The following is a 27,920-nucleotide window of genomic DNA, read 5'->3' on the forward strand; positions in this document are numbered from 1 at the left end:
ATCCCTGACAGCTTTGTGGACTCAACAAAAAGGCTGCAAAACATTTATGTTCATCACTACCCACCATACACTGTACAAATACACACACATGCAGGATCGAGTGATAGAGATAGATTAAAAAAAAATAACACCATCAAAGCACATGTTAAAATGAACCGCATTTAACAAAGCCTTTACAGTACAGTTTGGAGCAGAACGTGTTTCGGCTCAGTGGGATAGTTTTTTTTTGAACTTGTAATTTGTTCGACCCGCTTCAAGAGTTCTCTTGTCTAAAAAAAAAAATTTTTTATATATATATATATATATATATATATATATATATATATATATATATATATATATATATATATATATATATATATATATATATATATATATATATATATATATATATATATATATATATATATACACACACACACACACACACACATACACACATACATACATACATACATACACACAAAGACCACAATTCAAACAGCTGCTTGCAGGATTTTAAAACTGTCAAGTCTGGTGGACTATCAACAGCCCAATGCAGACCTTGACTGGATCCTGGAGGGGCTGAAACTTCTACTTCGTACCTCCTATCTAAAAAGCTGTGCATGCAATTGCGTATTTAACAAGAGCACTGCTGGCATTTTGCATCATTTGATGCATTGAATTTTGGATGGCTTTTATAACACAAGTCTTCAGAGGCACTCAATAGCTCTCCGGCCCCTAGTTTCACAGATTGAAGATTTCAGAAATTGAGAATGACAGAAGGCAGCGGTTACACTCTCTCTTTATCTTCAGTAGTGGACCATGCAGACAGCTTCTTCTCAGCACCCAGCAGGGGTGACTGGAATTGTTGCAAGACAGGAATTCCAATGTAATTTACTGCAAAGCCCAAGTCAGAGACTGAAGCGAACGAGGTATTTCCTTCAATACGACTATCGGAAGAGAGAGAGAGAGAGAGAGAGAGAGAGAGAGAGAGAGAGAGAGAGAGAGAGAGAGAGAGATTGCAAAATATTTTGTCTGCAATAAAACTTATTTTTTCTCATATCAAACCAAGTCTATACCCCCCGTCCCCAATTGAAAAAAAGGGTAAAAACTTAAACACAATTTCCAACGCAGAGCACAGGGAATGCCAGAAAGTGGTACTTCGATCCAGTTTCACTTCCCAGTAATTCCCCTTTTGAAAACGTTAATCCGCTGAAACTGCCAGCAGCTTTCAACCAAATCGAGCAAACACAGACATAGAGACGCACACACAGGCACAACACCGCGTGGACAGTGAAGTTAATGGCTGGTGTCCTCCCAGGTGCAGTCATTCTTCTGCTTCATCATTTTCCTCACAACTTTCTCTAACTCCTTACGAGACTTCTGCTCTTCCTCCAAGCACTGCCTCATTCTTTTGTTTTCCTAAAGAAAAAAAAAAAGATTTAAAAAATGCATTAGAAGGAATTCATTAAAATTGTGAGGGGGAATCTTCACAGTGCTGAGCCTTCAAAAGACCATGTACAGAGCTATCTTCACTGCTGGGGATGAAAGAACAATAGAAACCTTAAAACCAGTACCAGAGTTAAAATTCTCTTTTCTCATTTGGGGTGCGGGGGTGAAAAACACTTCTATAGGGTCCATTACCTTCTTTAATTCATGTACCTCGTCCTTTAAAGCATAAACAGCATCAACAAGACTCCTGGGGAGGAAGCAGGACAAGAAAGATACAGGTAAGGCGTTATACTGCACTGATACGATACAGAAAAGAGATTAGGAGCATCAGTTTGCATCGCAGAATTTATCGCCATTTTATTTCTATTCCTAGATTGAATGTATCCAAGCACAGTATTAGAACACACACAGAAATTAACTCAAGCGCAGTACGTCAAGTTCAAGAGAGACAGTCCTGTAAATCAAGTCCCAACAGAAATGGAAATAGAACAGGTTTTACTATACGTTGTGCTGAAATAGTCACTGTGGACTGACAAACTCATGTGTGACCAATTAAGTGAACTGGAAAAGCTGGAACGGCACAGGAAATCAGCGAAACGTTCCGGAGCATTTATGCAGGTTAGCCCTGGGAGATGCGACTCGTTTTCACAGTGGCCGGTCGACTGTTCTCCTTACTTTTCCTCTATGACAGTCTGCCCATTGCTCTTGGTTTCCTCAACAATTATCTTTTCCTCTTCAGGCAGTAGCACCTGTGGGACAGGCTCTTTTCGAGAAGCTGTGAATAAAGAGGAGTTGAGTGTGGGTGTGAATTATGCTTTGCAACACGTTAAATACACAAACATTGTTGGCAGTAAAATGACAGCATAATGCTAAATCATTCCAGTTGCAAAAATGAATCCCCCCTCCCCACAGAGAATACCCAAGCAAGAGCAGCGAATCCTGAGTCTGAGCTGTGCTTGAGAGCATCCTGTTCAGCAAACAGAAATAAGCCAGCGTTTCCTTTTCTTTGTTTCTTATGAAGATCAAAACCAACCCGTTTCAAATTAGAGGAATTCAATTTATTTTCTTTTGTGGTCAAACTGTGGTAAATACAGATATAATAATTGCAATCAGGGCCTCCCATGTAAAGGATTCTGGCACATGCCCCAGTCTACAGGCTGTATCTCATTGTAAGTGTTTAAATATCCTGTGCAGATACACAGTAGAGTACCGAGACGTTAAAGATCCTGTTTCTGAGAACCAGCACTGTGGTATGAAGGAGCAAAAAGGTACTGAAACTGCAACATAGTTAACACTGGGAGGGAAGTGAAAAGCTACACCACTGATATTTCTATGATTTTTCACCTTTGGTAAAAGTATAATGCATTGCATACACACACACAGACCCATATTACACAAAACAGGACAAAGTAAAGTCCCAGGGCAGTACCCTTACTGGAGCTGATGGTGTGGTGAAAGCTGGCTCCAGTGCAGTAGGCTTCAATGACCTTCAGAATCTGGGCATCTTCCTCAAGAGCTGCAGTACCTGTGAAGAGAGAGATGCTAAGAAACCAAGGCAAAGAAGAAATTAAAAAGGCAGAGAAAACAAAAGTAAGTTTAATGCATTGGGTTGTGATGCATTGCTCATAACAGCCTTGCAATGTGGGCCCAAGAGAGTACCTAAGGGGGTATTCCATTGCCTCTGCTGGCTGAGCTCTACTGCTTCTGGGAGAGGCATGTGAAAGAAACCCTTGAGTTTGGGGGCAGCAGTCTGGCAAGGACCCTCAGTTTCCTACAGGTGCATTCATAGTATACAGTGCCTATAGGAAGTATTCAGGTTGTTTTCACAGGTTTGTTATGTTACAACCTGAAATCTTGATGCATTTAAATGGGATTTTCTTTTTTTGATTTACACAACCTACTCAACACTTTCAATGAGTGAAAAAATGGGTGGGGGGTGAAAAAACAAATCAATTAAAAATAAAAACCTGAAAAGTTTTCATTAGATAAGTATTCACCCCCTTTGCTATGACACTCCTAAATAAGCTCAGGTGTAACTTGCCTTCAGAATTCACACAATAAGTTAAATGGAATCCATCTGTGTGCAATAAAAGTGGTTCACATGGTTTCAGATTAAATACACCTGTCTCTGTAAGGTCCCACAGCTGGGTAGTGCATTCAAAGCAAAGATACTACCATGAAGACCAAGGAGCATTTAAAACAACTCTGGGATAAAGTTGTGGAAAGGAAAAGATTAGGGGAGGGGTATAAAAAGATTTCAAAGGCACTGAAAATCCCCTGAAGCACAGTCAAGTCGATCATTAAGAAGTGGAAGGTATACGGCACCACCCAGAATCTGCTTAGAGCAGGCCATCCTCCCAAACTGAGCAGTCGGGTAAGAAGGGCATTGGTCAGAGAAGCCACCAAGAGGCCAATGGCAACTCTGAAAGTTCCACGGCTGAGAAACTGCCCATGTGTCAACAATAGCTGAGGAACTCCACAAATCTGGCCTGTATGGAAGAGTGGCAAGAAGGAAGCCATTTCTGAAAAAAAGCCCATGAAAAGTCCTGCATGGAATTTGCAAAAAGGCATGTTGGAGACTCTGAAAAGATGTGGCAAAAGATTCTGTGGTCTGATGAAACACAAACTGAACTATCTGGCCTAAAGGCAAAATGTTATGTCTGGTGCAAACCCAACACAGCACATCACCCAGGTAACACCATCCCTACTGTGAAGCATGGTGGTGGCAGCATCATGCTATGGGGATGCCTTTCATCAGAAGGGACTGGGAAGCTAGTCAGGGTAAAGGGCAAAATGGATGGAGCTAAATACAGGCAAATCCTTGAAGAAAACATGCTTCAGTCTGCAAAAGACTTAAGACTGGGACAGAGATTCACCTTTCAGTGGGACAATGACCCCAAGCACACAGCCAAAGTGACACTGGAGTGGCTTAAAAACAAGAAAGTAAATGTCCTAGAGTGGCCCAGTCAAAGCCCGGACCTGAATCCGATTGAGAATCTGAGGCAAGACTTGAAGATTGCTGTGCCCCAACGATCCCCATCCAACTTGACAGAGCCTGAACAATTTTGCCGAGAAGAATGGGTGAATATTGAACGATCCAGATGTGCAAACCTGGTAGACTTACCCCAAAAAACTCACAGCTGTAATTGCTGCCAAAGGTGGTTCTACCAAATATTGACTCAGGGGGGTGAACACTTATCTAACCAAGACATTTCAGTTTTCAGGTTTTTTTTTTTTTTTTTTTTTTTTTTTTTTAACTGTTTCATAATAGCAATTATCTTGCCTCTTCAAAAGTGTTGAGTAGGTTGTGTAAATCAAAAGGGAAAAAAATCCCATTTAAATGCATCAAGATTTCAGTAACACAAACTGTTAAAACGTCCGGGGGGGGTGAATACTTACTACAGGCACTGTATATACAGAACAAATACTAACAAAGGAGGCAGAGATAAGAAATATATATTTTTTTTAAATAGAAAAAAAAACACCAACTTACTTTTCCTGAGCAGAAATTCATCATCAGATGATGTCTTTCTTTCTGTTTTTCTCTTGGGAAGAAACTTTTTCATTGTCCTTGGGCTTTTACTGGAGTCCTGTGACAGAGCAGTGGATTAGGAGAATGAGAGCAGCCTGGTTTGGAAGTGCAGAGAAACTACTCTACTGCAGAATGTTCTGTAACACACCAACAAATTACCCTGCCATAAAAATGACTGCAGCACATGCTAGCAACGGTACTTTCATAAAATGACAAGTGTAAAAAGTTTGTTGACTGACCTGATGCATTACAGGCGCATCTGCAGGTTAATGCGTTTCCCTGTTGCTGGGTGTATGTACAGAGTGAGGACAATTAAGGGTGGCTGAGCGACAAACAAGGAACCTGGACTGTTGGTGGGTACCTGAGGACTATGGCTTTGCATTTTGAAGCGGTGTCATCTTTTACTTGCGATTGTGCTATACAACCAGCATGCCTTGGGTGCATAGTGAGCTATGGAAATTTGGCCTGGCACAACACAGGCAATACACCCAACATTTGATTATATAATGGGATGTTGAGGATTACTATACATGTGGAACCCAAACTGGTAACCCCCCAAAAATAACCATAACCGAGAGAAGCTGGAACTTTATTCCTCACAAGTGAAATGTGCAGCAGTTAAAATATTTTAAATTAAAATATTTCTGAAACTTCAGTACAGCAGTTTATAACCAGTGAACATACCAATCTCCATGCTCTGTATTGAAATGACCTTTATATCGCTTAATTAAAAATATACATAAAAAACCACACAAAAACAGAGAAACCAGTTGCAATAGGGGACAATTCCAGCAAGATATGACAGGGCTCCAGACAGACTCGATTTTGAAAGTATAAATTGTCACTAGAAATCCCCTCTCCTGGTGAGATAAGCAATCTCAAGTTGCTAGGATACCTGGTCGCTTTTAGAGCCTTCATTTTTTTTTTTTTGCACATAAATTTCTAACTCTCCAACTTATTCTGCAGCCTGATTTTATAACTTGGTATCGACATCAGGTTGCAGGAATGGAAGCCAACAGTTCTACCACCGGTCTTTTAAAGAAAGAAGCATCAAAAAAAGACACCAAAGTTAAGAAAGCAAGTTGCTAAAATATTTAGTTTAGTTGCAATCTGGAGCCCTGTGTTAAGGTGGCAATAAATAAATAAATAAATAAAACACCACAGCAGTCAGCACAGCAAATACCACACCTGGTAGCACGAGACACGCACAAACAGCGATCTAGCCTTACCTTCAGGATATAAGACATCCTCTACAGTAGTGAATATGGAAAGAAAGAGAAGATGTGCATGAGAAAAGGCTGGTGAATAAAACAGTCCAATCATTTCACACACCCCTATCCCGTCCGCTGCAACCCCAAACAGATCAATCCCACCCTAGTTGGTGTTAGCACTAGTAGCAGTATCTGGAGGGGAAACCAAACAGATCTTCTTATGCAGTTCCCAAAGAAACTCAAGCCATGCAACCTCGCTGATAGAAATCAGTGTGAACTTGATTTACAAAACCAGGGAGAAACAGACAGACTGCATGGAAAAAAAAGGAGAGAAAGACATAGGGAGTTAGATATATGTGGTTCAGACTCTAATTGAACTGTCTGAAAGAGTAAAATGTTGACCTTGTGTTTTAATGGAACACGTCAACTCTCAATTCAGAAATGATGTACCAGCAATGAGCAAAAGATTATAGTCAGTTGAAAAAACAGTGCTTTGAAATTGATAGTTTGCAGATTTTCATTGCTCTTTGGTATATGGCGGAAAAGGAAGAGGTCATGTAGAATTTTTTCTTTTTTTTCGACGGTATTGAACCTTGCAGAAGAAAGGGGGTGGGGGGTAGATCTATGAACAATTACAGACACAGAAATGGAGTCTCTTATTTGTACTTTTGCTGCAAACTTCTTGTTTGCTGTTGTTTCAAAACCTAGAAAGTACAATGGTGTTTTTGGATAGGATGCCCGATTGTAGAAATAGCAACTCAACATCTCAGACTGACCAGAAGCACTGCATCAATAAAAAAAAAATTAACAAAAAAACATTATGAGAAAGCGATCAGGGAGAAGTCCTTACTTCCTTGTATCCCAGTGCGGCGGAGGGCTTGAGTGGGGGTGCTGGTCGTAGGCAGCTCAGGGACCAGGGCTTGGCGATCTTCGGGGGCTCCAGGGGGCCTCGGCTAGAGGCGCTGAACACCTGAGAGAAGGTTTGGTGGGAGGGAGTGCTGACAGCAGAGCTGGCCCTCCCTTCCACATTCTGCAAATGGGTTTAGAGCAAGCAATGAATCGCAATGCAATATAGTACAATAAAATACAACATGACATTTGGATTTGCATAGCACAGCTCAGCAAGGACTAGATATGGATGATATTAAAAGTTAAGGACACAAACTTCTTATTCTTTCTAATGTGATGCTTACTTGATTACACAGCATGAGCCACCCTGGCGTTGAGCCGCCCAATAAAGGCGGGCACCACAGAGAGGCTCTAACTCTATAATTATGCATAGCAGCTCAAATGGGTGTCTGGTACCTTTATTATTGTTCCTCCTGGACTGCCCCCTCTGGTGAGAGTGTGCAAATGCTCCACCCACTCCTGCAGCTCCTGCTGGTTACAGCAGCACACGGTGATGCGCTCAATCATGTTCCCTGCATGGGGAAAAAAAAGATTTAGTGCGTTTGTGAACAAAACAGGAATGTATTCTACCATATTTTCTGAGGCTTTGCAAGTAGTGCTCTCAGCTGATGAGGCTTCATAATGAAGGGAGAGGCACTGACCTGTGATTTCAAAGGCATACTGATTTGTCTCGCTGTCGTCAGTCTGTTTGGTCACAGTCATCCCCGTTAATGGCAATTTTCCCTGACAAAGATTAGAAGGCAGCCTTGTTTTCACATTGCAGATTAATTAAGTTAAATTGAACTGCATTATAAAATCACCACCAGCCAATGAAAATGTTAAACTAAATAAAATCCATAGTGCGGTAAAATGATTTTTATTACACCTGATTTTAAAAGGTGTAATAAAAATAAGTAAACAAACTATGTATTAATGCTACATCCATATAGCTCCTTACAGGTCATTAGTGTCATTTAATTACTAGGAGAATAGGAAATATATTGTATGTAACTTAGCATTGGCCGTGAACATTTTACTGGAGAAACAAAACCGAAACAAAAGACAGACACAGTATTCTACCGTCTGTAGATGGATGCAAAAATATACATAAACCGGTTCTGTTTTTAAAACTCTCAAGATCTTACTGACAAAGACCTGGACTGAATTCCACTTTCGCCTACTGTAAACGCAATGTTTCAACACAGTGGTCCTTGGTTGGTTTATTTATTTATTTATAGACCCTTCTAGATTCACATGTGAAACCGGATCACTGCAGGTCCGGTCCGGTCCGGTCCGGTCCAACACCATGTAAACGGGGTGGGAAAAAAAAAAGACAAAACAACAACATTTACTGAACCAGGAGTTGAACCTAAAGCTATCCCTCTAAAGGACTGTCTTGTCGAGGGTCTGTTCTGTTCTACAAGCTTCCCACCTACCTGGTATATGAACCCGCTCATGCGCGGGCTGGCTGAGAGCATCAGAAGAACAGTGGGAAACAGCATGAAGTATCGCTCCTCTTTATCCTGCGTTACAAAGACAACCAGAGGCTCAGTTTTGCATTTGTCCTCATACCCATATCAAATACATTCTTAGCCCCTCAGGATAAGACCTGTGCAATCCTCTTTAGTACAATGGTGTTTTTTTTTATCATATAAAATGTATCTTTCCAATAAGGGAGCTGTCAACTTGTTTTTCTTGGTTAATGTTCTTAGTCGTCACCAGCGTTTATGGATAATCCTGATAAGACTCGGGTCTTCGTTGACAGCGCTACATTTCCTTTTAATATGTCAATAATACTGCTGACTGTATGCTCTCTCTCACTATAAACATGTTTTCCTTTTCTTTTTTCAGTGAATTTATTGCAGGTTTAAGACTGTGGAATGAGACACAGGGGGGTGGTTTTCCACTTTGATCATTTAAATTAATATAACTGTGGGAAGCTATTTTCTTGCACTACTTAAATGCAAGCGTGTGTGAAACTAAAAAATTAAACTATAGATGGTTTGGGTTTTTTTTTTTTTCCCAATGTGGTAATTTGATAGATATTTAGATAATAGTGGCCTATGCAAATCCGATCTGATGATCTAGTTTTATTTCTTGGTTCTGATACCAAGCTGGTATACCCAGAAGCTTCAACGATATTCATTTAAAAAAATCAATTAAATTCTTCACCTCCAGTTGTTTCAAAGCAAATTCCTTTTCAATAAAAAATAAAAATAAACGGAGCACAAAACAATTCCACTGGGCAAATCTAGACTAAAGCAGTTTGTCTCAGTTTTTAAAAAAATGTATTTACTTATTTATGTATTCTTTTTTAACACATGTTGGTTTTCAAGTAAACAGAACACATTACAGTTCTATAAATGCGTGCAAAAATTTAGTTTTTGCAGTACCGAGTTAGTGTGCCTCTATTGTCTAGCTTCGAGTTCGGTCTTTACCTCGCTCGCCCCGCTCTGCACCATGACCTGTGACATGTACAGGACGGTGCCCAAGGACCTCATGTTCTCTCCTTCCCAGCCTTGGATTGGCTCCGATAGGATCTGGAGCTCCAGATTTTTTCGTTTGCGGAGATCCTGGCATTGCGTCTGCGATGCGACAGAGGAGGAAGACGGGTACTTTATAAGCAAGTTTTTGTTTTGCTTTGTTCTCTCTGTGCACAAACAATGGCAAGTAGTAACAAAAAACAAACAAACATGCAAAAGATGGAACAAAACTGCAGATTTAAAATGCCATTTCAATATTCATATATGTGGTATGAAATATTTATTTTTATGCCAGAAAACAAAAATAACTCTAGTGCTCTCAACCCACCTTTGGGTAAGGTTAAATGGGTACTGATTTTGTGTTCTGCAAAAAAAAAAAAAAAGGGGAGTCCCCCTTTCTTTCTTTCTTTTTTTTTTTAGAATCATCTTTTAACATTTCAACTGTTGTGATAAAGCAGCCAAATAACATTTTACCAAAAGACTGTAACCAAGCATGCAAATCCAGTGGAATCACCAACCCTAACCCTAACCTTTGATAATGAACACCCCCTCATCAGAAAGACACAATGCGGGCCACTACCGGAAAACATCTGACTCACGCCTTCCCTGTGCATGTATACTGTCTGATGCACACATGCAAGGCATACAGTTTAGGTCTTCAGAAACAGCAGCATGTGAATTACAATCTCTTTCTGCGATCAACTCGTTTACTTTTTCCACATAGGATTGCTTTTCAAGGCATGTGCTGTCTGATTACAATTTATTGTTACAAATACATACATAAACCCAAAGACGAACGATTTCCTGCCAACTACGTTTTTATTTAAAAACTGAAACTGTAACAAAACAGTTGTGAAACAAATCTGAAGGTTATTTAAAGACACTGAAGTCCACCCCCTGAAGACGTTTCTTACTAGCTTTGTTAACTTACTGCCATGTTTTCAAATTGCCCACTTAGCAAACAACTCTGATAGACAGGGGACAATAAATTGAATAAAATAAGTGCAAAATGTGTAGCTTCCTCAAACAGGACAAGGTTTTAGTGACCAGGACAGAAACAAAGTTTTATTAAAAGCAGCTTCTTAACTTGGTGGCAAGAGAAGCCAAGATGCTATTGTAAGTTACCAAATTTGAATGGAACCAAATGATCATTTTTGAGTAAAATAACTTGCAAGACGTACAGAAGACAACAATAGCAGTTGTGATATTCTAATTGGGCAGCTTTTACTTCACTGCATGTGACCCATGTTATTGGATGCTGATGGAGATGGTTTAATGTAGACCACACTGTTACCAGTACCTCAGACAAACAGGAAGTCATCTTACCACAAGATTTTTGAACGCTGCTATTGCTTTCAGGATATCACTGTAGTCAGGATGCGACTCCTATTGAAAAATAAAATGAACTTAAAATGCAAATTAATTAAAAAAAATACAACTTGCCGTTTATGTTACATTACACACAGGTTTGTTTTCTTGCTAAACACATTCAAGACATACATTTTAAAGGCCTGTATGTACACAAATACTTTTGATTCTACATACACATTTTTGTTTTAACAGATATATGTAATTTGAAAAAGGAAAACCGCCGTGTACCAAAAACGAGCAAAATTTATTGCGTGGCATAAATTAATATTAAATAGATATGCAATTGATATTAAATTCATGTTCAATTATTCCTTGTTACTTTCCATTAACATATAAGTCAGATTAACGGTATTTTCAATTAAAAACATTTAAACAATGGGAAATTATTACATATTTTCAAGGGTACCCAAACCAAATATAAATGGACGTGACATGCAATTACATTTTCAATAGACATTTGGTTAACATTTAGCAAGAAACCAGCTACTGCATAATTATTAAATATAAATTTAACATTTAATATGCAATTGCATATCTATTTAAGATTTTTGCCATGCAATAGAAAGCGTTACCGAAAAAGGTAATGTAGGTACACAAAAAATGTGAATTGATTTAAACCCCTGCCCCTCCACCCCCAAGAAACTTGACTATGCTTGTCTTACTGAAATGTCAACTTCAGAATTTATCAGACTGAAACTGCAGATGACACTACAAATGAATGAAATGATATTTCACCTAAAAACACAAATGCAAACTGAAATTTCAATGCAAAGGAAAAAAGAAAAAAGAAAAAAGAAAATAATACTACATCCTCCCTCACTGTTTGCCAGTACAGCTAACCCCCAATATTGTGGCAAGAAACCTGACTTCATCTCTGCACATCCGAGCAGCGACAACAGGCTTCAGCTTCCTTTGTGTACAGAAAAGATCTGATCCGAGAAGCTGATAACAGGGCTACTTTCACACTTTAATCGTTCCAGGGAAGGAGCAGGTATTCAGCAAGGGTTGCATTTTGTTTAAAATGTATTTGAATTAGTCTTGGGGTAATCTAGGTGTCACCGTGTTTGGTCTACAGCGAGTGAAGTAAGAATCTGGCTTTAACCACAAATCCTAAATAGACGAAACAGGTTTTCAGACAGGCTGTAGCGTGTACAACAAGGCGCAGTTACATAACGTTGATGCCTCTTGTTTTACTATTTATCCAACATATTGGGACAAACTGTAGCTGACATTTTCACAGAACATAGGATCAGCTTGAGATTTTGAATTTTTGATCCTAATTAAGCACCCTGCTACAGCAATGGTGCAGACATGTTTCCATGTTTCTCACTGACCAGAATCTGTGATCTGAACTGGCGCTTTTATTTGGTTACTAACAGCTGAAGCCCTGATGCTACCAAGAGGTTTTCACATCCAACGAAAAAATAATCTGTAGTTTTGGACAGAAATATATTTAATTGTATTTTTTTTTCATTGCTTTATATGGAGAAAAAAAGTGGCAACCTTGTATGAGGGCATCATGCATTTGCATGTTCTTTTTTTTTTAATCCGTCCCCATATGTGGTGGCCATGTACAAAAGTGTTAATGTTAACAACACAGCCAGGGCTGGCTTACCTCAACGTGTCTCTCCAGCTCCTGCAGCAGGGTGGGGTACCTGTCCAGTCTCATGAAAGGCTTGCTCAGACTGGTGGTCAGGGTGAGGATCCCAGGGCTGCTGGCCCCCTGGCTCTCCATAAACTTATCCAACTCCTCACTGGAAAGACAAAGCAAGAACAGTCTCCATTACCTTCAATACTGTACTTCAATGAGGTACGGTACTAGGAGAAGTACCACTAAGTTACAATGCTGCAAGCAGAAAACCACAGAATCCTATGATTCTCATAAATCTGTCCACAATGTTTTGTTTTTAATTCCTCCTCCTGTTCGTGTTTCTTCTATGCCACATGGACATGGCAGTATTTAAATTCGTTTTTAAATCTAATTCCACCAACTTTAATCATCAACACGAGGAGGCTGCCTGTAAGTAGAAACCCACAAAAAGGTTAAAAAAGCCAAGATAACCTACTTAAAGGGTGCCTTTCCCAGTGTGGTGATGACTCACAATTTCTAGTTTCCCCTGTCATAACATAACATTCCTCTAACCTGCAATCTAGCACCTGAAAGCATTTTTTCATTGCATTTATTAAAATGTTGATGACAAACTATTGTCTCACTAAAACCGTTTCACTACAGTGAAAAACATTTCAATTGCACAAGATCATTATTTTTGCACGATCAAAATTGACCAAGACGGAATTCATGTGTGTACAGTATGAAACCAGTATCTCAAAGGTCTTTATCGCCTGTAAACCCCAAAATATATATTTTACATGACCGCAATATAGCATTCGTCTTAGGTCAAAGTGAAGGGGGCCGTTAGATTTTGCCCAAGGCGCTTCTATAACACTGAACATACGAAGTTGCCAGTTGGGGTTGGTGCGGTTGCGTATTTGCAAACTCACAGAAGCTCTCCTCATGTGGATGCTAAATTACAGGTTAATTCACCCAATACAAAACACAGAATGCATACTCCCTAGGTCAACACAAACAGTTTTAAACACAATTAAAATAAATACGTCTGAAGTAAATTCTGTGAAAACACCATCGTTGTTTTTCTTGTCCGTGTCAAATTCAACGGAAAGGTTAACATTTCCGTCTACCTCACCGAAACACCACGACAACCAAATGTGTTGCATCCCGAGAAAGCCGCTAGCCACAGATTAAGAAGCCCTTACATAATACCCCACGCTTTCCCCAACACAGACACAACCATTACGCACACAAGTTACCATAAGCTTGCGATTCTTAAACATCACAACTTTTGCCCTGCCCCTGGTGGCATTGGTCTCAAAATATAGTAAACACTTTTTTCCAAGTTCTAAACTGAAAGCTTATCGCATAACTTTCAAATGAACCAGGATCGGCACACAAACCTACCCATTCTGCAGTATACACTGTTGCTAGCTATGCAACACCTATCAAGTGGTAACTGAAGAGTCACATACTACAAATCACACACACTGCGATGGCGGCTGTGAATAGAAACCAAAATCTTTAACTTGTATACAAGTGTACATTTACAGCATGAAAAAAGTTTCAGGTTTATTGTATGTATTATACTGTAATTACCCATGTATTCTATTTTTTATTTTTAAAAGGGAGATTTCAAATATACACCAAACAAATGATTACATTTGAAATACATTTCCACGTGTGTTTTCATCATTAGAAGCTGCAGTGTCTCTCATACTAAAATAAGATTCCTGGGAGAAGCTTTCCACAGTTTACCCTTCTATGGTTACACAGTTAGTTTCCATTTATAAAGGGCTTTTTACATTACAGGCACACAAGCTCTGACTGAAATCCCCTTGCCATTCTGAACTAAACTGACATGCTACTGAACCTAGGGGAAGAAAAAAAAAAAAAAAAAGAAAAAAGGGGACCTCCATAATTTTTTACTTATTTTTACAGAATTGTGTCTTTTGTTAAACCAATACCATTTTCTAGGAAGTACGAAAAAAGGATTCAGCCTTCTTAAACAGATTTGGTACTTTTTGCTCTTTAAAAGAACATATATATTACCTGTTCAGTTCAACCACAGCAATACTATTGCATGAGTTAAACAGCCACTGTTCCTGTGTTTGATCTCTCAACAGCACTCTCAATAAAAGATAAAAGGCCACAACTTTGTAACTTCTACTGATCGATGATTGATAATGAAAAAGTGACACTTGAAAATGCCCAGCAGGATGTAACAATAAGTTATTTTACCGTTACCAGGAACGTTACTTTCACAGACAGGTTGTGATGTCAATGTAGATCAAAGGGACGTTGATATCTGATATTCTTAACTTCTTTAGAATGGTGGGAGTTTTCACATGCGTACAAGCCAGGGCTGCGAGTGTAATGCACAGGTACACTGAGGCGCCCCTAATCATTGTTTTAACCCTGTGCACAGCCTGGACTATTTGAGTTCTGAATCCAATTGAGCATTGCAGGATCGAGTTCAATAGGCTGGGGAAGACAAAGTCAGTCTTCAAGTACAGAGCAGCTGAAAGTCCTCTGCTGTGAAGAACAGCAATCCCCCCAAACTTGGGCAAAAGATTGTATAAAAAAACCTAACGGTTGTGACAAAACCAAAAGCATGTCCAACTGAATGCTAATGAATAATACTGAATGGGTGTCAGTACTTCTGACCAACGTCTAAACGTATTGCTGTATTGTTCACTACATTTTGTCATCCAATGCTAAATTAATATTGAATTAACTTGTCAATAATACATTCAGACTGCTTTTACTCAATGTATAGATTTACATCTAAATGACGGTTACATTTATAAATGACAGGGTGTCAATACTTGACACTGCAGGCACCGGACTATTTAAAAGAAAAGAAAGTTTGAATATGCAGAGTGCCACCCAGTGGTGGTTTAGAAAAAGAAGTGACATGAAGTCTGGAGGACCATGCTTATCACAATACTTTTAGAAAAAATGAAATCTAATAAATCACGCTAAAACACAGTCATCATATTATATATTTTATGTTTTTGTCCATAAACATATAGGTGTGTTCTGATCGAATACATGTGCACTGATTATGATCACATACACTGTTTAAGTATGACCATATTGCAAAGTATTCCGTTTATAATATTTTAAGTTTTAAGTCTCCCGGCTCGTGTCACAGACCCCAACTTGCACTAATATTGCACGACCATCCCTAATGTAGTAGCCCTGGCTTACCTGTGATCAGTGAGCACACAGACTGCAGAGGGGTGGTTCGAGCAGTACGTCAGGTACAGGCACTTTATCTGAGGCATCAAGTTCAGCAAACAGCCACCTATCCTGTGCTGAGCTTCCGGGAGCCTGAAACACAGGGCATGTTAGAAGCTTCCCCGAAGCCTAGAAAGCTACCTGCGTCAATCAAGCTTGTGCATTCAGTGTGAAAACGCTCAACATATATTTAAGAAATATTTTGTGCAACAACTGTTAATTCTTTAAAAAAAAAAAAAAAAAAAAAAAAAAAAAAAAAAAAAAAGCAAATTATTCAGTCTCTTTCCAAATATATGGGCCTGTTTTACAAAGCTTTCGCTCCAAAGCCTGCAACCTTGTACTCCAAAATATTGAAAGAACAAATATAAAATCTGTACTGTTTATATCATTTTTTTTTTTTTTTTTTTTTTTTTTTTACACATGGACATTTGTATCTTTAGACAATTAAACCACTACATGTATGTGTCTTTACTTGACATGAAAGGAACCCAAATACACAGCTGAAGGTCCTTTTACACGTTACTCCCCACCCCCTCTGACATCATCAACACACCCCAAACAAACAAACAAAAGTTGTGAAAAGAATTCTTTGCTTCACAGCACCTACTTTGCACATTCTTCCAAAGTTTGACAAATACTCTGTTGAAAAGTGAAAATTTCTTCCAAGTTCCCCATTAAACAAGTACCATCTGCTGTAGCCAACCTTCAAAAGAAAATGCAAACATGGAGTTACTCCACCCAGCGGAAGTCAATCAGCAAACAGTTCAGGGTCAAACGAAGACCACGGATTACATAATAACTGCGGGCTGTGATCAGGACTGGGCTCAATTCCCTTTCAATCAATTCCAATTATGTTTTAAAATCAATTCCAAATCCTTCAAACTTGCAATTGATTTTAAAAAAGAATTGGGAATGGAATTTGAGTTGAGAAAAGAGAATTGACCCCAGCCCTGGTTTTGATAAGAACGCCAGTGTGGCAGGTTTCATTGAACTCAATACCCTCATGCACCTCACACAACAGCCACTCTGACTTACTTCTCACTGGACTGCAGGGGCCTCAGGTAGCTGGTGAGCAGAGTCTGAAGCTCTTTTGAATATTCGCGTTCATTTTCAAGGATATCCTGCACTACCTGAAACAATTAAAAAAACAAAAGGACCTTAATTATTTTCTGCAGCTCTTATACAGACCACTGAAGACTGCAATGCTTGGGTAGAACACTATTCAGACTTGAGACAAAAACAGTAATAAATATATATATATATATATAATTAAAAAAAAAAAAAGATCACACAGTTTTGGACTATTTTGGTAAAATCACAGCATGTTCTACCAGAATGGTAACTCCCATTATCCCTCAGGCCAGTTGTGTACTACAACCATTATAGATCTAGGGCCTATAATGTCATCAGAACCCATGTCCCATGCCATGGGGGCAGCTGCAATCCTGGAAGCAAGGCTGGCCTACAATACCACCACAATGTGGGCATCAAGAGCAGAATGTGTGAACACAGGTTTCTTTAGATCATAAATCCTAGCCTGTGAACAATCATGACCCAGAATTCCTGCCAACTCTCGTACTGTTTGGGATGACAGCCATGCTGTGCCCATTAAACATTTACGCACTGCAATACAGGCACAGCCAAGCCTTCTAGGAAAACAGCAAACAATTAATAATAATAATGCATTTCATGAAATAATGACTTACAACTCAACTGATTAATTGCACCTCAAACAGACCCAAATTAAATTTTACAGCATGTTTTTCTTTGAAAATTATGTGGCTAAAGTGATATAGTGCTTTGTTCTGGAATGAGGAACTCAGAACTGCGCCCCAGAGGGGAAGGACAGCGTCAGGTGCACCACTCGTACTGGTACACACCAACTTACTTGGGGGCCCTCCTCCTTCTCAGATTAATAAGCATGAGATTAATCACAACTCAAATGTAATTTGTTTTGTGTAAGGTTCAAAAGAGCCATACCACATTGTAATAATTCTTTGTAAGCTGAGGTGTGTCGAATCCCTTCAGAGCCTTGGGAGACACAGGTTTATCTGCAGAAAATTACACAGAGAAATAAAAAGAGGATTACTACAGCAGTAACGATGATGGTATAGAAATTGGTGGAATGTACTTTACTGTAAAATAGTTCAATAATAATCCACAACAAAACGTAAGAGCATTTAAATGGGTGCCAGGTGATACGTCACAAACAACACTGATAATGTGGCACGACAAAAATGAATAGCATATTATACAAATAATACCTAGCAGACCATTATTTTAATGTGATGCCGACATCCGAAGTATAGTTACCCTTACGTTATCCATTAAAAAAATTGTGGGTCAGCTCACAGGTGGTCTTAAGATCCAGCTGTGACTGTGGTGATGCAGGACCACTAAGAGTCTGGCTAAGACCACACACAGATCAATGTGTACTTGAGGACACTTCCAGTCCAGTCAAATGGACCCGGTATTGGGGAAGATAACCGCTCCCTTTTTACCTGATGATTTGATCTCTCTGACGTAGTTACTGGGGAACCAGCCCGTTCTTCCGTTCAGGTTGCCCTCCCACCAGCCGCCATCCTCCATGCGCGTCACACAGATCACATCGCCCTTGGAGAAGGAAAGCTCGTCCTCGTTATTCTGCTTGAAGTTAAACCGGGCCTTCACCACCGCCTGCTGCTGCTGCTGCTGAGCCCCGTTCTCCGTCATTTCCTTAAAGAAGAGAAAAGAAACAGGGTTTCAAACAGCTCCCTGACAGTTTACATTCTTAGACCTAAACTTGAACTAGAATCCCAATCTTCTCAAACATATATGTTCTTGTTCCTATTCACACCCATGCTTATTGTATTGAAATTGTAAGTGTGCAACAAGCCCAGAAAGGCAAGTGTCACAAACTGGTAACAATGAGCACTGCGGCATCCCATTTCCAGTCGGGTGGTTCTGATTGGCGTGGGGACTAAAGCCCAGAACTAGGGGCGCACCCCTGATGACTCACAGGGTCACACACACTGTGGCAGTGACAGCTGAGGACAAGAGGGCATTCAACCTCAGGACCTCAGAGCTTAGTCCTGGGTTTGAACCACCAGCTACATTCATCTTCACAACCAGCTTCAGCGTGCGGTCCTTGCTAGATCCAGCACAAAATACTCTAACATTCCTCCAGCGTATTCTTAGGTTTAAAAGGGCTTAAATCGCAGCTAGCTTCACATCTCTTTGGTCCAGCTGTGATGGCTATAATTCATTTTTGTTCTTTACCCCGTTTCTTGATTGTCTGCGCAAAGACTTGGTGGCTCTGGAAGACAATGCACTCTGGGAGCAGGCAGGTTGGCTATGACTTTGCGAGTTGGAGCGTTGACATGATCTTTCTACTATTCGATCTGTTGAAAAAAAGAAACAATTAAAGAAACAAAAGGAGCTGGGAGGCTCAACAAATTGAGAAGGACAATACCAATGTATTTATTTTAGTGTTCAATGTTTTGATTCGTGAACGCAAGCTTTAAAAGACACACTGACCCATAACTTCAATAACAAAAGCGAGGGTAAACTTCTGAGCACTGATGAATACCACTTTTCAAGAATGATTAAAAGATATAGCCATCAAATAACTGTTGTAGGCCCATGTGAAAAAGAGCTCGGGTGGGTCTCGGCTCCTCAGACAGGTGTCCACGTCACAAACCAGGCTCTCTACAGACAGCTGGTGCCTTGCTCATTGGCAAATTAATTAACACATGGTCTTGATCTTAGTTTTCTATTTAATTCTACAAATCTTTGCAATGCCAGGATCAGACTTCCAGCTTTGCCTTTCAGTTTCTGATTCCTGTACTCTTATCCAGTTTTACAGCAGCAGCTGTGTACAGTATTTGATATCTTTAAAACAGCAACAGTGTCTTCTTTACTGCTGTAATGAAGTTATTTCGCCAACTAAAACAACGAGGAGAAAGAAAAAAACAGACACTACAGGAATCTATCTGCTTTCAGCAACCAAACAAATGACTTAGACAATTACATGTTACTGGTATACAGCCAGGGCAGAATTATGATCCTAATTTAATTCTGTATACTTTGTTTTATTCTTTTGTAAAACAGCTGTAATAAAACTCCCACACAAATAAGCCCTTTACTGTGAGAGCAATAACAGTACTAAACTAAATCTATTGCAGCACTAAGCATCGTGGAAAGACCGAAAGAAAACTGTCGATCAGCAAATAAAGAGTCTTAAATAACGTGGTGTATGGCAGACAGGGTCTGAGATGAGCAGGGCAGGACGGGGCGGGACGGGGCAGGGCTGACCGCAGCAATTACCCGTGTGAGCAGTCAGTTAGTCTGTCAATTGTGCAATGTCTTCAAAACAGAGAAGACCACTGCTGAGAACAGATCATACATGTAAATACAGTTTTCGTGCAAATCGGTATTCCGCATATTCAGTTAAAACAGTCAATTTGTTATGTCCTATGCTTTAAAGACACAAACTGTTAGAGTACGCACTGCTACACCATTAGACAGCTTGTACTGGGACACCTGTTGAGTTCTGAACCAGACGTACAGAGAAACATCCTACAGAACAGCTGTTGTACCTGGGAGGTCTCCAACTGAAGCACTGACCTTGCCTGACCCTGCTTAGCCTGATACAACCAAATAAACAAACACATAACAGAAGTGAGAAAAAGGACGCATGTGACCTTCTGAACCAAAATACAAATCTCTAAAGCAACCCTGACCACAATCTCCTTTGGGGGAAACCCATGTAATTAATGCAGCACAGCTCAACTTCACACGAGACTTCCAACGACTTTTGTGTCACTTCTCATCTGATGGACAGTCACAGTGTCATGTCCCTCATCTGGTATCTAGCTGACTACTCTATTGGATTTGCAAGAAGTGAAAGAAGAAATAACAGGTGTACTTAACAAGAAACTTGATGACAAGTTAAAACAGTTCTGATTTATGCTTACAGTTAGAGCAAGTCATTGATGGTTATATTATGTAAATAAAGTATATTTTCTTTATTGCAACAGCAGTACAAGATTTTTTTTCTTCAAAACTTTTTTGAATTCAAAACTTCTACAGCCAACAATACAATCATACAGGTTTCAATAAAGACAATGTTTGTTCATCTGGATAATCTTGAAATTCTATTAAGAAATACGAGCCATATATTGTGGCACTCTTGAAAAAGGTCAGGGAATGATGTAGATTGTTGGCAAGGCAAATCCAGCTGAGAACAGCCAGCACGCTCCAGATCAGGCTGGCACGACACTGCGGCTCACAAACTGCCTCGTTGGGGAAGTGAGATAAAGTCCAGTGTCTCACAACAGGTCCCACAAGTTCAAGTCAGTTATCCAGGCAGGCAGGGCAGCAGCTTGCTTGAAGTAGCGCTATCCATGTGGTTTCTTCAAGAAGTAACTTTACTATTGCCATCTAGATTTGCCAGGCAGTTCCCCAGGTGAGAAACCATACTGGGTAGAATGTCTGTGTCAATTAAGTCTCATTACAGTTAGCAATGCATGCAGCTTGCTATGCAGGGAGTCATGGATGGAGGCAAGCATTTGGCTGAGATTCAAATATCCATCCAGGTTTAATTACCAAGCTGTACAGTGGTTCTTTTCAGACAAGATGCACAGAGGTGCTACAATGGCTTTTCCACAGCACAAAATAGGTTTGGCAGAGCTGTTGCCAAGGCACTTTCTATTATTAGAGCATTGTACAGCACTGAGGAATCAGCCTGGACTGCAATCAATCAACTACCGGTTGTTAAACCAGGGAAGAAATAATAAATGGAAAGTTTACAGAATAAACTGGGCACCCCTTTTACAAACCTTAGGAGATCCGCATGCTACATACTGGTTGTTCATTACAACATAGAAGAATTTTGTAGATTATATATGGTGTGATATTTCTGTTAAGGGCTCATACAAGAGGAGTGTAACTCAAGACAGTTCAGTTACACAATGGGGTGCCAACACATTACAATAAAGCAGTGTATGCTGTAAATAAAATAATATTTTTAATAGTGAAGCACACAGAGCTGTCAGCAGAGAGGGAGCTATTGCTTGATCTATGAAAGGCACCTTTGTGTTCTGCGAAAGACCTGGACGGAGTCCAGCACAAGTCACTTTGCATAAGAGTCGATACAGACACCACGTTGCAGTTATTTTTAAGCAATGAGTTTGAATGGCTGATGCGCTGCTTTGCTAAAATCATGCTGTACAAAATGTCACTGTGAAGAAAACACGGCAATAAAAAAAAGCCAGTGCATTATTTATACTGCTCCTGGGAACAGACTGCAGGGCATGCTGACCGTCAAGACTAGAAATGAAAGGTCGGCAGTCAACAAGGTCCAGTCCTTTTGTTTGATCAAAGCAGGACTGAGCATACAAATGTTTCAAAAAACACGCTCTGCTATTACCTTACCCTGTGTGGCAATGTTGACAGCCAGAAGCGTATTGAGCACCTTGCTGAAGTTCTCCCCAGCATACAGGTGTTCTGCTTCAAACCCCTGCCAGAACAAAGGAAGAGTCCTTTAGCAAAAACTACATACAAAGAGAACACTTTCAAATTACAGATGATTCCCTGCTCACTTGAAGATTTAAAAACAAGAAACCCTTTTGCCCAGTATATACTGTACTAGACTAGACAAAGACACATAACACAATTGCAGATGTGGCTTCTAATACTGAGGGGCAGTACAGGAAAAATGTGACTCCCATTGCAGTTTAAGCAATACCAAATTTTTCCTGTGAGTGTTAGTGGTGAGTCACTTATAAAACTAAGGTGTGTCTAATTAAGCTCACATTAAAAGCTGGAATGGCTCAAACTGCTAAGCACTGGAAGACCCTGCAGTATGTCCAGTTCAAAATACATGCAAGTACGGGCGTCTCAACTACATCGCTGTCACCAAGGGATACAAATCCTTACAGGTTACAATCATTACAGAAGTACCTCCGACAAAACTAACAAAAGACCTGCTGATTCAAACTGTTAGCTGGAAACTTTGCAAACAGGCCTGTGGGGTCTGTTGCTTCCTCTTTGTCAACTTCAGAGCAGAAGTGAAAGCAGAGAAAAGAAACGCATTGCCTGCATTTGGGTGCATTTTCTAAAAAATCTTATATACACAGCACTTTTTTTTGTTCAATGATGACAGAACAAGGTATTGGGATGATACGCGTGTCTGTGATCGCACTCTCCCATCCATGAATGGATGCACACTGGCAGTGTTGTGTTCATTTCGGTTCTAGTTATTGGGATAGCGTATACTGGGGGACCCAGGGACACAATACCCTGACAATCCTGGAACATTTCTCAAAGGGTTCAGCTGCGGTCAGTAAGCAGCATTCGGAATCGTTAGATTTGCATTTGATTTCAAGATATTAAGCCCTACAACAAATAGGGGCTTGTTACATACATGTACCGAAGTATGGGAAAGGCTGAAGAAATATTAAAAACAATGCACTCACAAACACGTACACACGTTTAATACAAACAGCCACATTGGCTATGCGAAGTGAAGCTTACTGGCACTGCAACATGTCCTGCAATACAGTACGGAAGTAATATTATGGCTCACGACTGCCCAATGTTTTCAAAGAGTCATTTCAGAAGAAAACAAAATGCGTGCATATTATAATTCAGATCAGCCAATTCCGCAACACACCTCGCCCTCGCGTTATTAAGTTGCGGTCTCGTGTTAATACAAACTACAGAACATTTAATACAACTAATCATAAACTGCCCTCGCTGACTCGTTGTGCAAGGTTTAAAACACATTAAAAACAAACAGTAATAATTACAAATACAATAAAAACACAAGTCCTGTTCATGCGTAACACTAGAATTTCAACTCACCTCAATTTTTAACGCTGAACAGCCTTTGAGGAACTCTCGTATGTTGGTCAGACAGTCTGCCTCGCTTTTCGGTTCCTGACAGAACTAAAAAAATAATAATAAATAAATAACAGCAAACAAATACCAATATATATATATATATATATATTAAAAAAGTGAGAGCTTATATTTTCACTCCACCATAACGGATATCTTAAACACACACTGACAACACATTTCGCGTCGCTTCTGCCATAGGTGTGTGTTGTTTTGGTTCAGTTAGGAAAGTAACTGAGACTCCCCTCCAACTCACACACCAGGAAGCTGTCGGGAGGATGTGACGCACCGTGCCGGCTGAAACATGCGGAGAGTCCTCAAGCAGTGCAGTGGAAGAGTGGGTGACCTCCCTAAATTATTAACACACCTGCCATCGTTTACAGTCGCGGGAATATTGTACAAGGCTGATTACTTCATTTGTATCTAGTCCTAATCTAGGCTGGGGAAGGGCACACGATATCAATTGTACTGTTCCTGTAGGCAGCAGTACGGTGCATGAGCATCATTTAGTTGCGTTTCTGTGCAAAGCAGCCAGTTTCTATAAGGCAGTAACAGTAACTAACACTGCTTACTTTGACAGTGCGCAGTAATACTAGCATGAGCTCTTGTCGGTTTGTTAAAGGGCCCAGGCTGATCCCTGTCGTATTTGTGTAAACAACGAGGTTTGCTCTTTCTCTCTCTCCAAACTCCAGTCATGATGTGAAACTTGAGAAATAACAAAAAACATCATCTTAACCCAAGAGGGCTCGGAACCGACCCCTAACCTCATCCCCTGCTGTGACACTCTTAAATAAGCTCAGGTGCAACCAACTGCCTTCAGAATTCACACAATAAGTTAAATGGAGTCCATCTGTGTGCAATAAAAGTGGTTCGCATGATTTCAGATTAAATACACCTGTCTCTGTAAGGTCCCACAGTTGGGTAGTGCATTCAAAGCAAAGACATGAAGACCAAGGAGCTTTCAAAACAACTCCGGGATAAAGTTGTGGAAAGGAAAAGATTAGGGGAGGGGTATAAAAAGATTTCAAAGGCACTGAAAATCCCTTGGAGCACAGCCAAGTCGATCATTAAGAAGTGGAAGGTATACGGCATCACCCAGAATCTGCTTAGAGCAGGCCGTCCTCCCAACCTGAGCAGCCGGGTAAAAAGGGCATTGGTCAGAGAAGCCACCAAGAGGCCAATGGCAACTCTGAAAGTTCCATGGCTGAGAAAGTGTCCATGTGTCAACAATAGCTGAGGTACTCCACAAATTTGGCCTGTATGGAAAAGTAGCAAGAAGGAAACCATTTCTGAAAAAAAAGCCCATGTAAAATCCTGCTTGGAATTTGCAAAAAGGCATGTGGGAGACAAAAATATGTGGCAAAAGATTCAGTGGTCCGATGAAACAAAAATTGAACTATTTGGCCTAAATGCAAAATGTCTGGCGCAAACCCAACACAGCACATCACCCAGGTAACACCATCCCTACTGTGAAGCACGGTGGTGGCAGCATCATGCTATGGGGATGCTTTCATCGGCAGGGACTGGGAAGCTAGTCAGAGTAGAGGGCAAAATGGATGGAGTTAAATATAGGCAAATCCTTGAGGAAAACCTGCTTCAGTCTGCAAAAGACCCCTAAGACTGGGACGGAGATTCACCTTTCAGCAGGACAGTGACCCCAAGCACACAGCCAAAGTGACACTGGAGTGGCTTAAAAACAAGAAAGTGAATGTCCTAGAGTGGCCCAGTCAAAGCCAGGACTTGAATCTGATTGAGAATCTGTGGCAAGACTTGAAGACTGCTGTTCATCAACGATCCCCATCCAACTTGACAGAGCTTGAACAATTTTGTCAAGAAGAATGGGCGAATATTGCATGATCCAGATGGGCAAACCTGGTAGAGACTGACCCCAAAAGACTCACAGCTGTAATTGCTGCCAAAGGTGGTTCTACCAAGTATTGACTCAGGGGGGTGAACACTTATCTAACCAAGACATTTCAGTTTTTTTGTTTTTTTTGATTAACTGTAGTTTTACAATAAAAATTATCTTGCCTCTTCAAAGTGTTGAGTAGGTTGTGTAAATCAAAGGGAAAAAATCCCATTTAAATGCATCAAGATTTCAAGTTGTAACACAACAAACTATATACTGTTATATATATATATATATAATATATATATATATATATATATATATAACACACACACACAGTTTTGGAAAGCCATGCTTTTTAGTGGACATTGCTTGGTGATGTCAGAATCAACTGGTACACATACATGCGCATATGCAATGTACTCAAATGTGTTTTAGGAAAAGCTTGCAGTGTCCCTCATACATGCCAACAGTCCCTATATGGTCGGGACAGTCCCGATTTCCTAGCAAATGTCCCGCGTCCTGATGCATAGGAAGAAAGTCACGATATTTACCCATAGAAAAAAACAAAACATTTATTCTGCACAGTGGAGTTAATGAAAACCACACGCTGTGCTCTTGGTGCGGCTGACACACATCTGCTGATCACTAACTTATACAAAGAGCGCTTCGTTATGTCTGTTTTTAGTGTCAGGTGGTCGCGTGATGTTGAGTTGGGGGGATTCGTCCCGCCGAAGAGTTTCCAAAATGATAAACAAATATTCTTCAGTTTAACTATGTTCTTATCCTTATGTCTTTATATCCTTTATCCTTAGGTAATTTTATATTCTTAATGTCCCTTTTTATGATTTCTAAGTACAGTCTTTTTATTAATCTATGTCAACGGTATCAACGACCGAAAACTGTATTTGCTCCTCCGCTTACAAAAACTCATTGCATCACCTGTGTTCTTTTTCTTTTTTACCGTTTATTTTCAAAACCGCATTCTAAAATAATAATATCACTAGCTGTAAACAAAACTACCACTTGAGGGCACAGTGCCTAGAAAAAGAGCACATACCAATCCATAAACAGTAATACACATGTCTAAATATACTAAATTAAGAATACATTTTTTTTTTTTTTTATAATCAAAATACAAAATCGAAATTTGGCTCCTACAATCATTTTAAAGTAGTATTGCTGGTTACCAATAGCTAACACTGAATGCAGTCAGTAATGAACTGTATTATACTGGTACACTGCATTGCATCGCATTGCTATATTGCCTGCAGCATGTCTTTGTAAGGACACGCAGCTTTCAGCAGCTCACATTCTTACGGCACTCGTGTTTGAACTTGACCGCTTCACTCCACTGCCAGCATTCTGCATGCTGAAACTGAAGGAAGTAACACGCCCTTTGTATTGAAAACAACCGATAACATTACAAGCAAATCAGGCTATTCTAAAAGTTGTTTCTGAGAGTTTTTTTGTTTTAATTATTATTTTAAATATATATATATATATGTCTTTAATGTTTATATTATTATTAGTGCGTCATTTGAAATGCGTTAAACCTGTCTGGTAATTTACAGGAAGTTAAAAACACTGAAGATTCAGACACAATGGCTGCATTTTCTTTTAAATCTGATTTTTTTTAAATTAGTTGAATTTTAAATTAGTTACAAGCAGTAATAAAACACGCGCCATGCTTTCATTGTCGGAGTTCTGAACGACTTGAGAGTCACACTTGTTTGCTTTATAATGAAACCAACGCGTGCTTCCTTACTGGATTTATTTATGCCAACGTGTTTTAAACATTAAACCATTACAACTTTTAAACCCTGCAGCCGGAACACATGCTTGAATTACAGTGAAAATAACGTATGTATTTAATAATGCAATATTTCCGCGCACTGATTTAATCATTCTACCCAGTTTTTTTTTTTTTAACTATGACTCTCCCATATTTGGCAGGTTTCAGTTTACCTTTTGTACAGACTCCGGCACAAGCCGCTCCATGAGTTTGCAGAGCACCACTCCATCTTTCAAGCACGATTTCAAGAACTCCTCTGCGTCTGCAATGATTTTTTTCGGTGAATTCAAAACCCCTATGGATATGAGCCAGGTGACCGTCTGCTCCTCCGGGTTCATTGCTGCTGCAGGCCGGGTTTGTGACGCCCCGCTAAGCAAGATCAGTTGTTAAAAGATCTAGCCCACATCCGCGATGATATCGGCACTTCTGTTTTTTTTTTTTTAAAACTGTACAACCACGTTTAACAAGTTTAGCAGAATGCAGCGGCTCCTGCGCCCCTCATCGCCAACGTTTGAGATATTTTTTTCCCCCCAGTATCTTACTATTGGCATCACTAGTTACTGATTGGATGTAGAGACCGAATGGGAAAGCTACGATCTTGTTTAGCAGGAAAACCCCATAGTAATTCCTTCCCCTCTCGTTTCCCGAAAAGCCATTTCAATT

General features: G+C 39.9%; 1 protein-coding gene across 9 annotated transcripts; it reads right to left on the minus strand.

Annotated features, from left to right (window-relative positions):
• Positions 1-408: 408 nt before the first annotated feature.
• LOC121295576 (rho guanine nucleotide exchange factor 6-like) lies at positions 409-27,858 on the minus strand. 9 transcript variants are annotated; one of them, XM_041220387.1, is made up of 22 exons: positions 27,431-27,857; positions 23,578-23,661; positions 22,147-22,231; positions 18,991-19,112; positions 18,234-18,447; positions 17,713-17,783; positions 16,768-16,862; positions 16,340-16,435; positions 15,703-15,825; positions 12,535-12,673; positions 10,875-10,934; positions 9,504-9,650; positions 8,502-8,588; positions 7,728-7,809; positions 7,483-7,598; positions 7,028-7,207; positions 6,196-6,216; positions 4,928-5,024; positions 2,864-2,959; positions 2,110-2,209; positions 1,560-1,681; positions 409-1,404 (listed from the first exon to the last, which is right to left on the minus strand). In XM_041220387.1, the coding sequence occupies exons 1-22, from the start codon at positions 27,593-27,595 to the stop codon at positions 1,355-1,357; spliced, it is 2,352 nt and encodes a 783-aa protein (XP_041076321.1). In that variant the 5' UTR covers positions 27,596-27,857; the 3' UTR covers positions 409-1,354. The 9 variants fall into 9 exon arrangements, with proteins under 9 accessions (XP_041076321.1, XP_041076318.1, XP_041076319.1 ...); XM_041220384.1 differs by having other exon boundaries at positions 410-1,404; positions 1,627-1,681; positions 27,431-27,852; XM_041220385.1 differs by having other exon boundaries at positions 410-1,404; positions 1,627-1,681; positions 2,870-2,959; positions 27,431-27,847.
• Between the last annotated feature and the right edge of the window lie 62 nt (positions 27,859-27,920).

Source organism: Polyodon spathula, chromosome 20, assembly GCF_017654505.1.
Source record: "Polyodon spathula isolate WHYD16114869_AA chromosome 20, ASM1765450v1, whole genome shotgun sequence".
NCBI lineage: Eukaryota > Metazoa > Chordata > Actinopteri > Acipenseriformes > Polyodontidae > Polyodon > Polyodon spathula.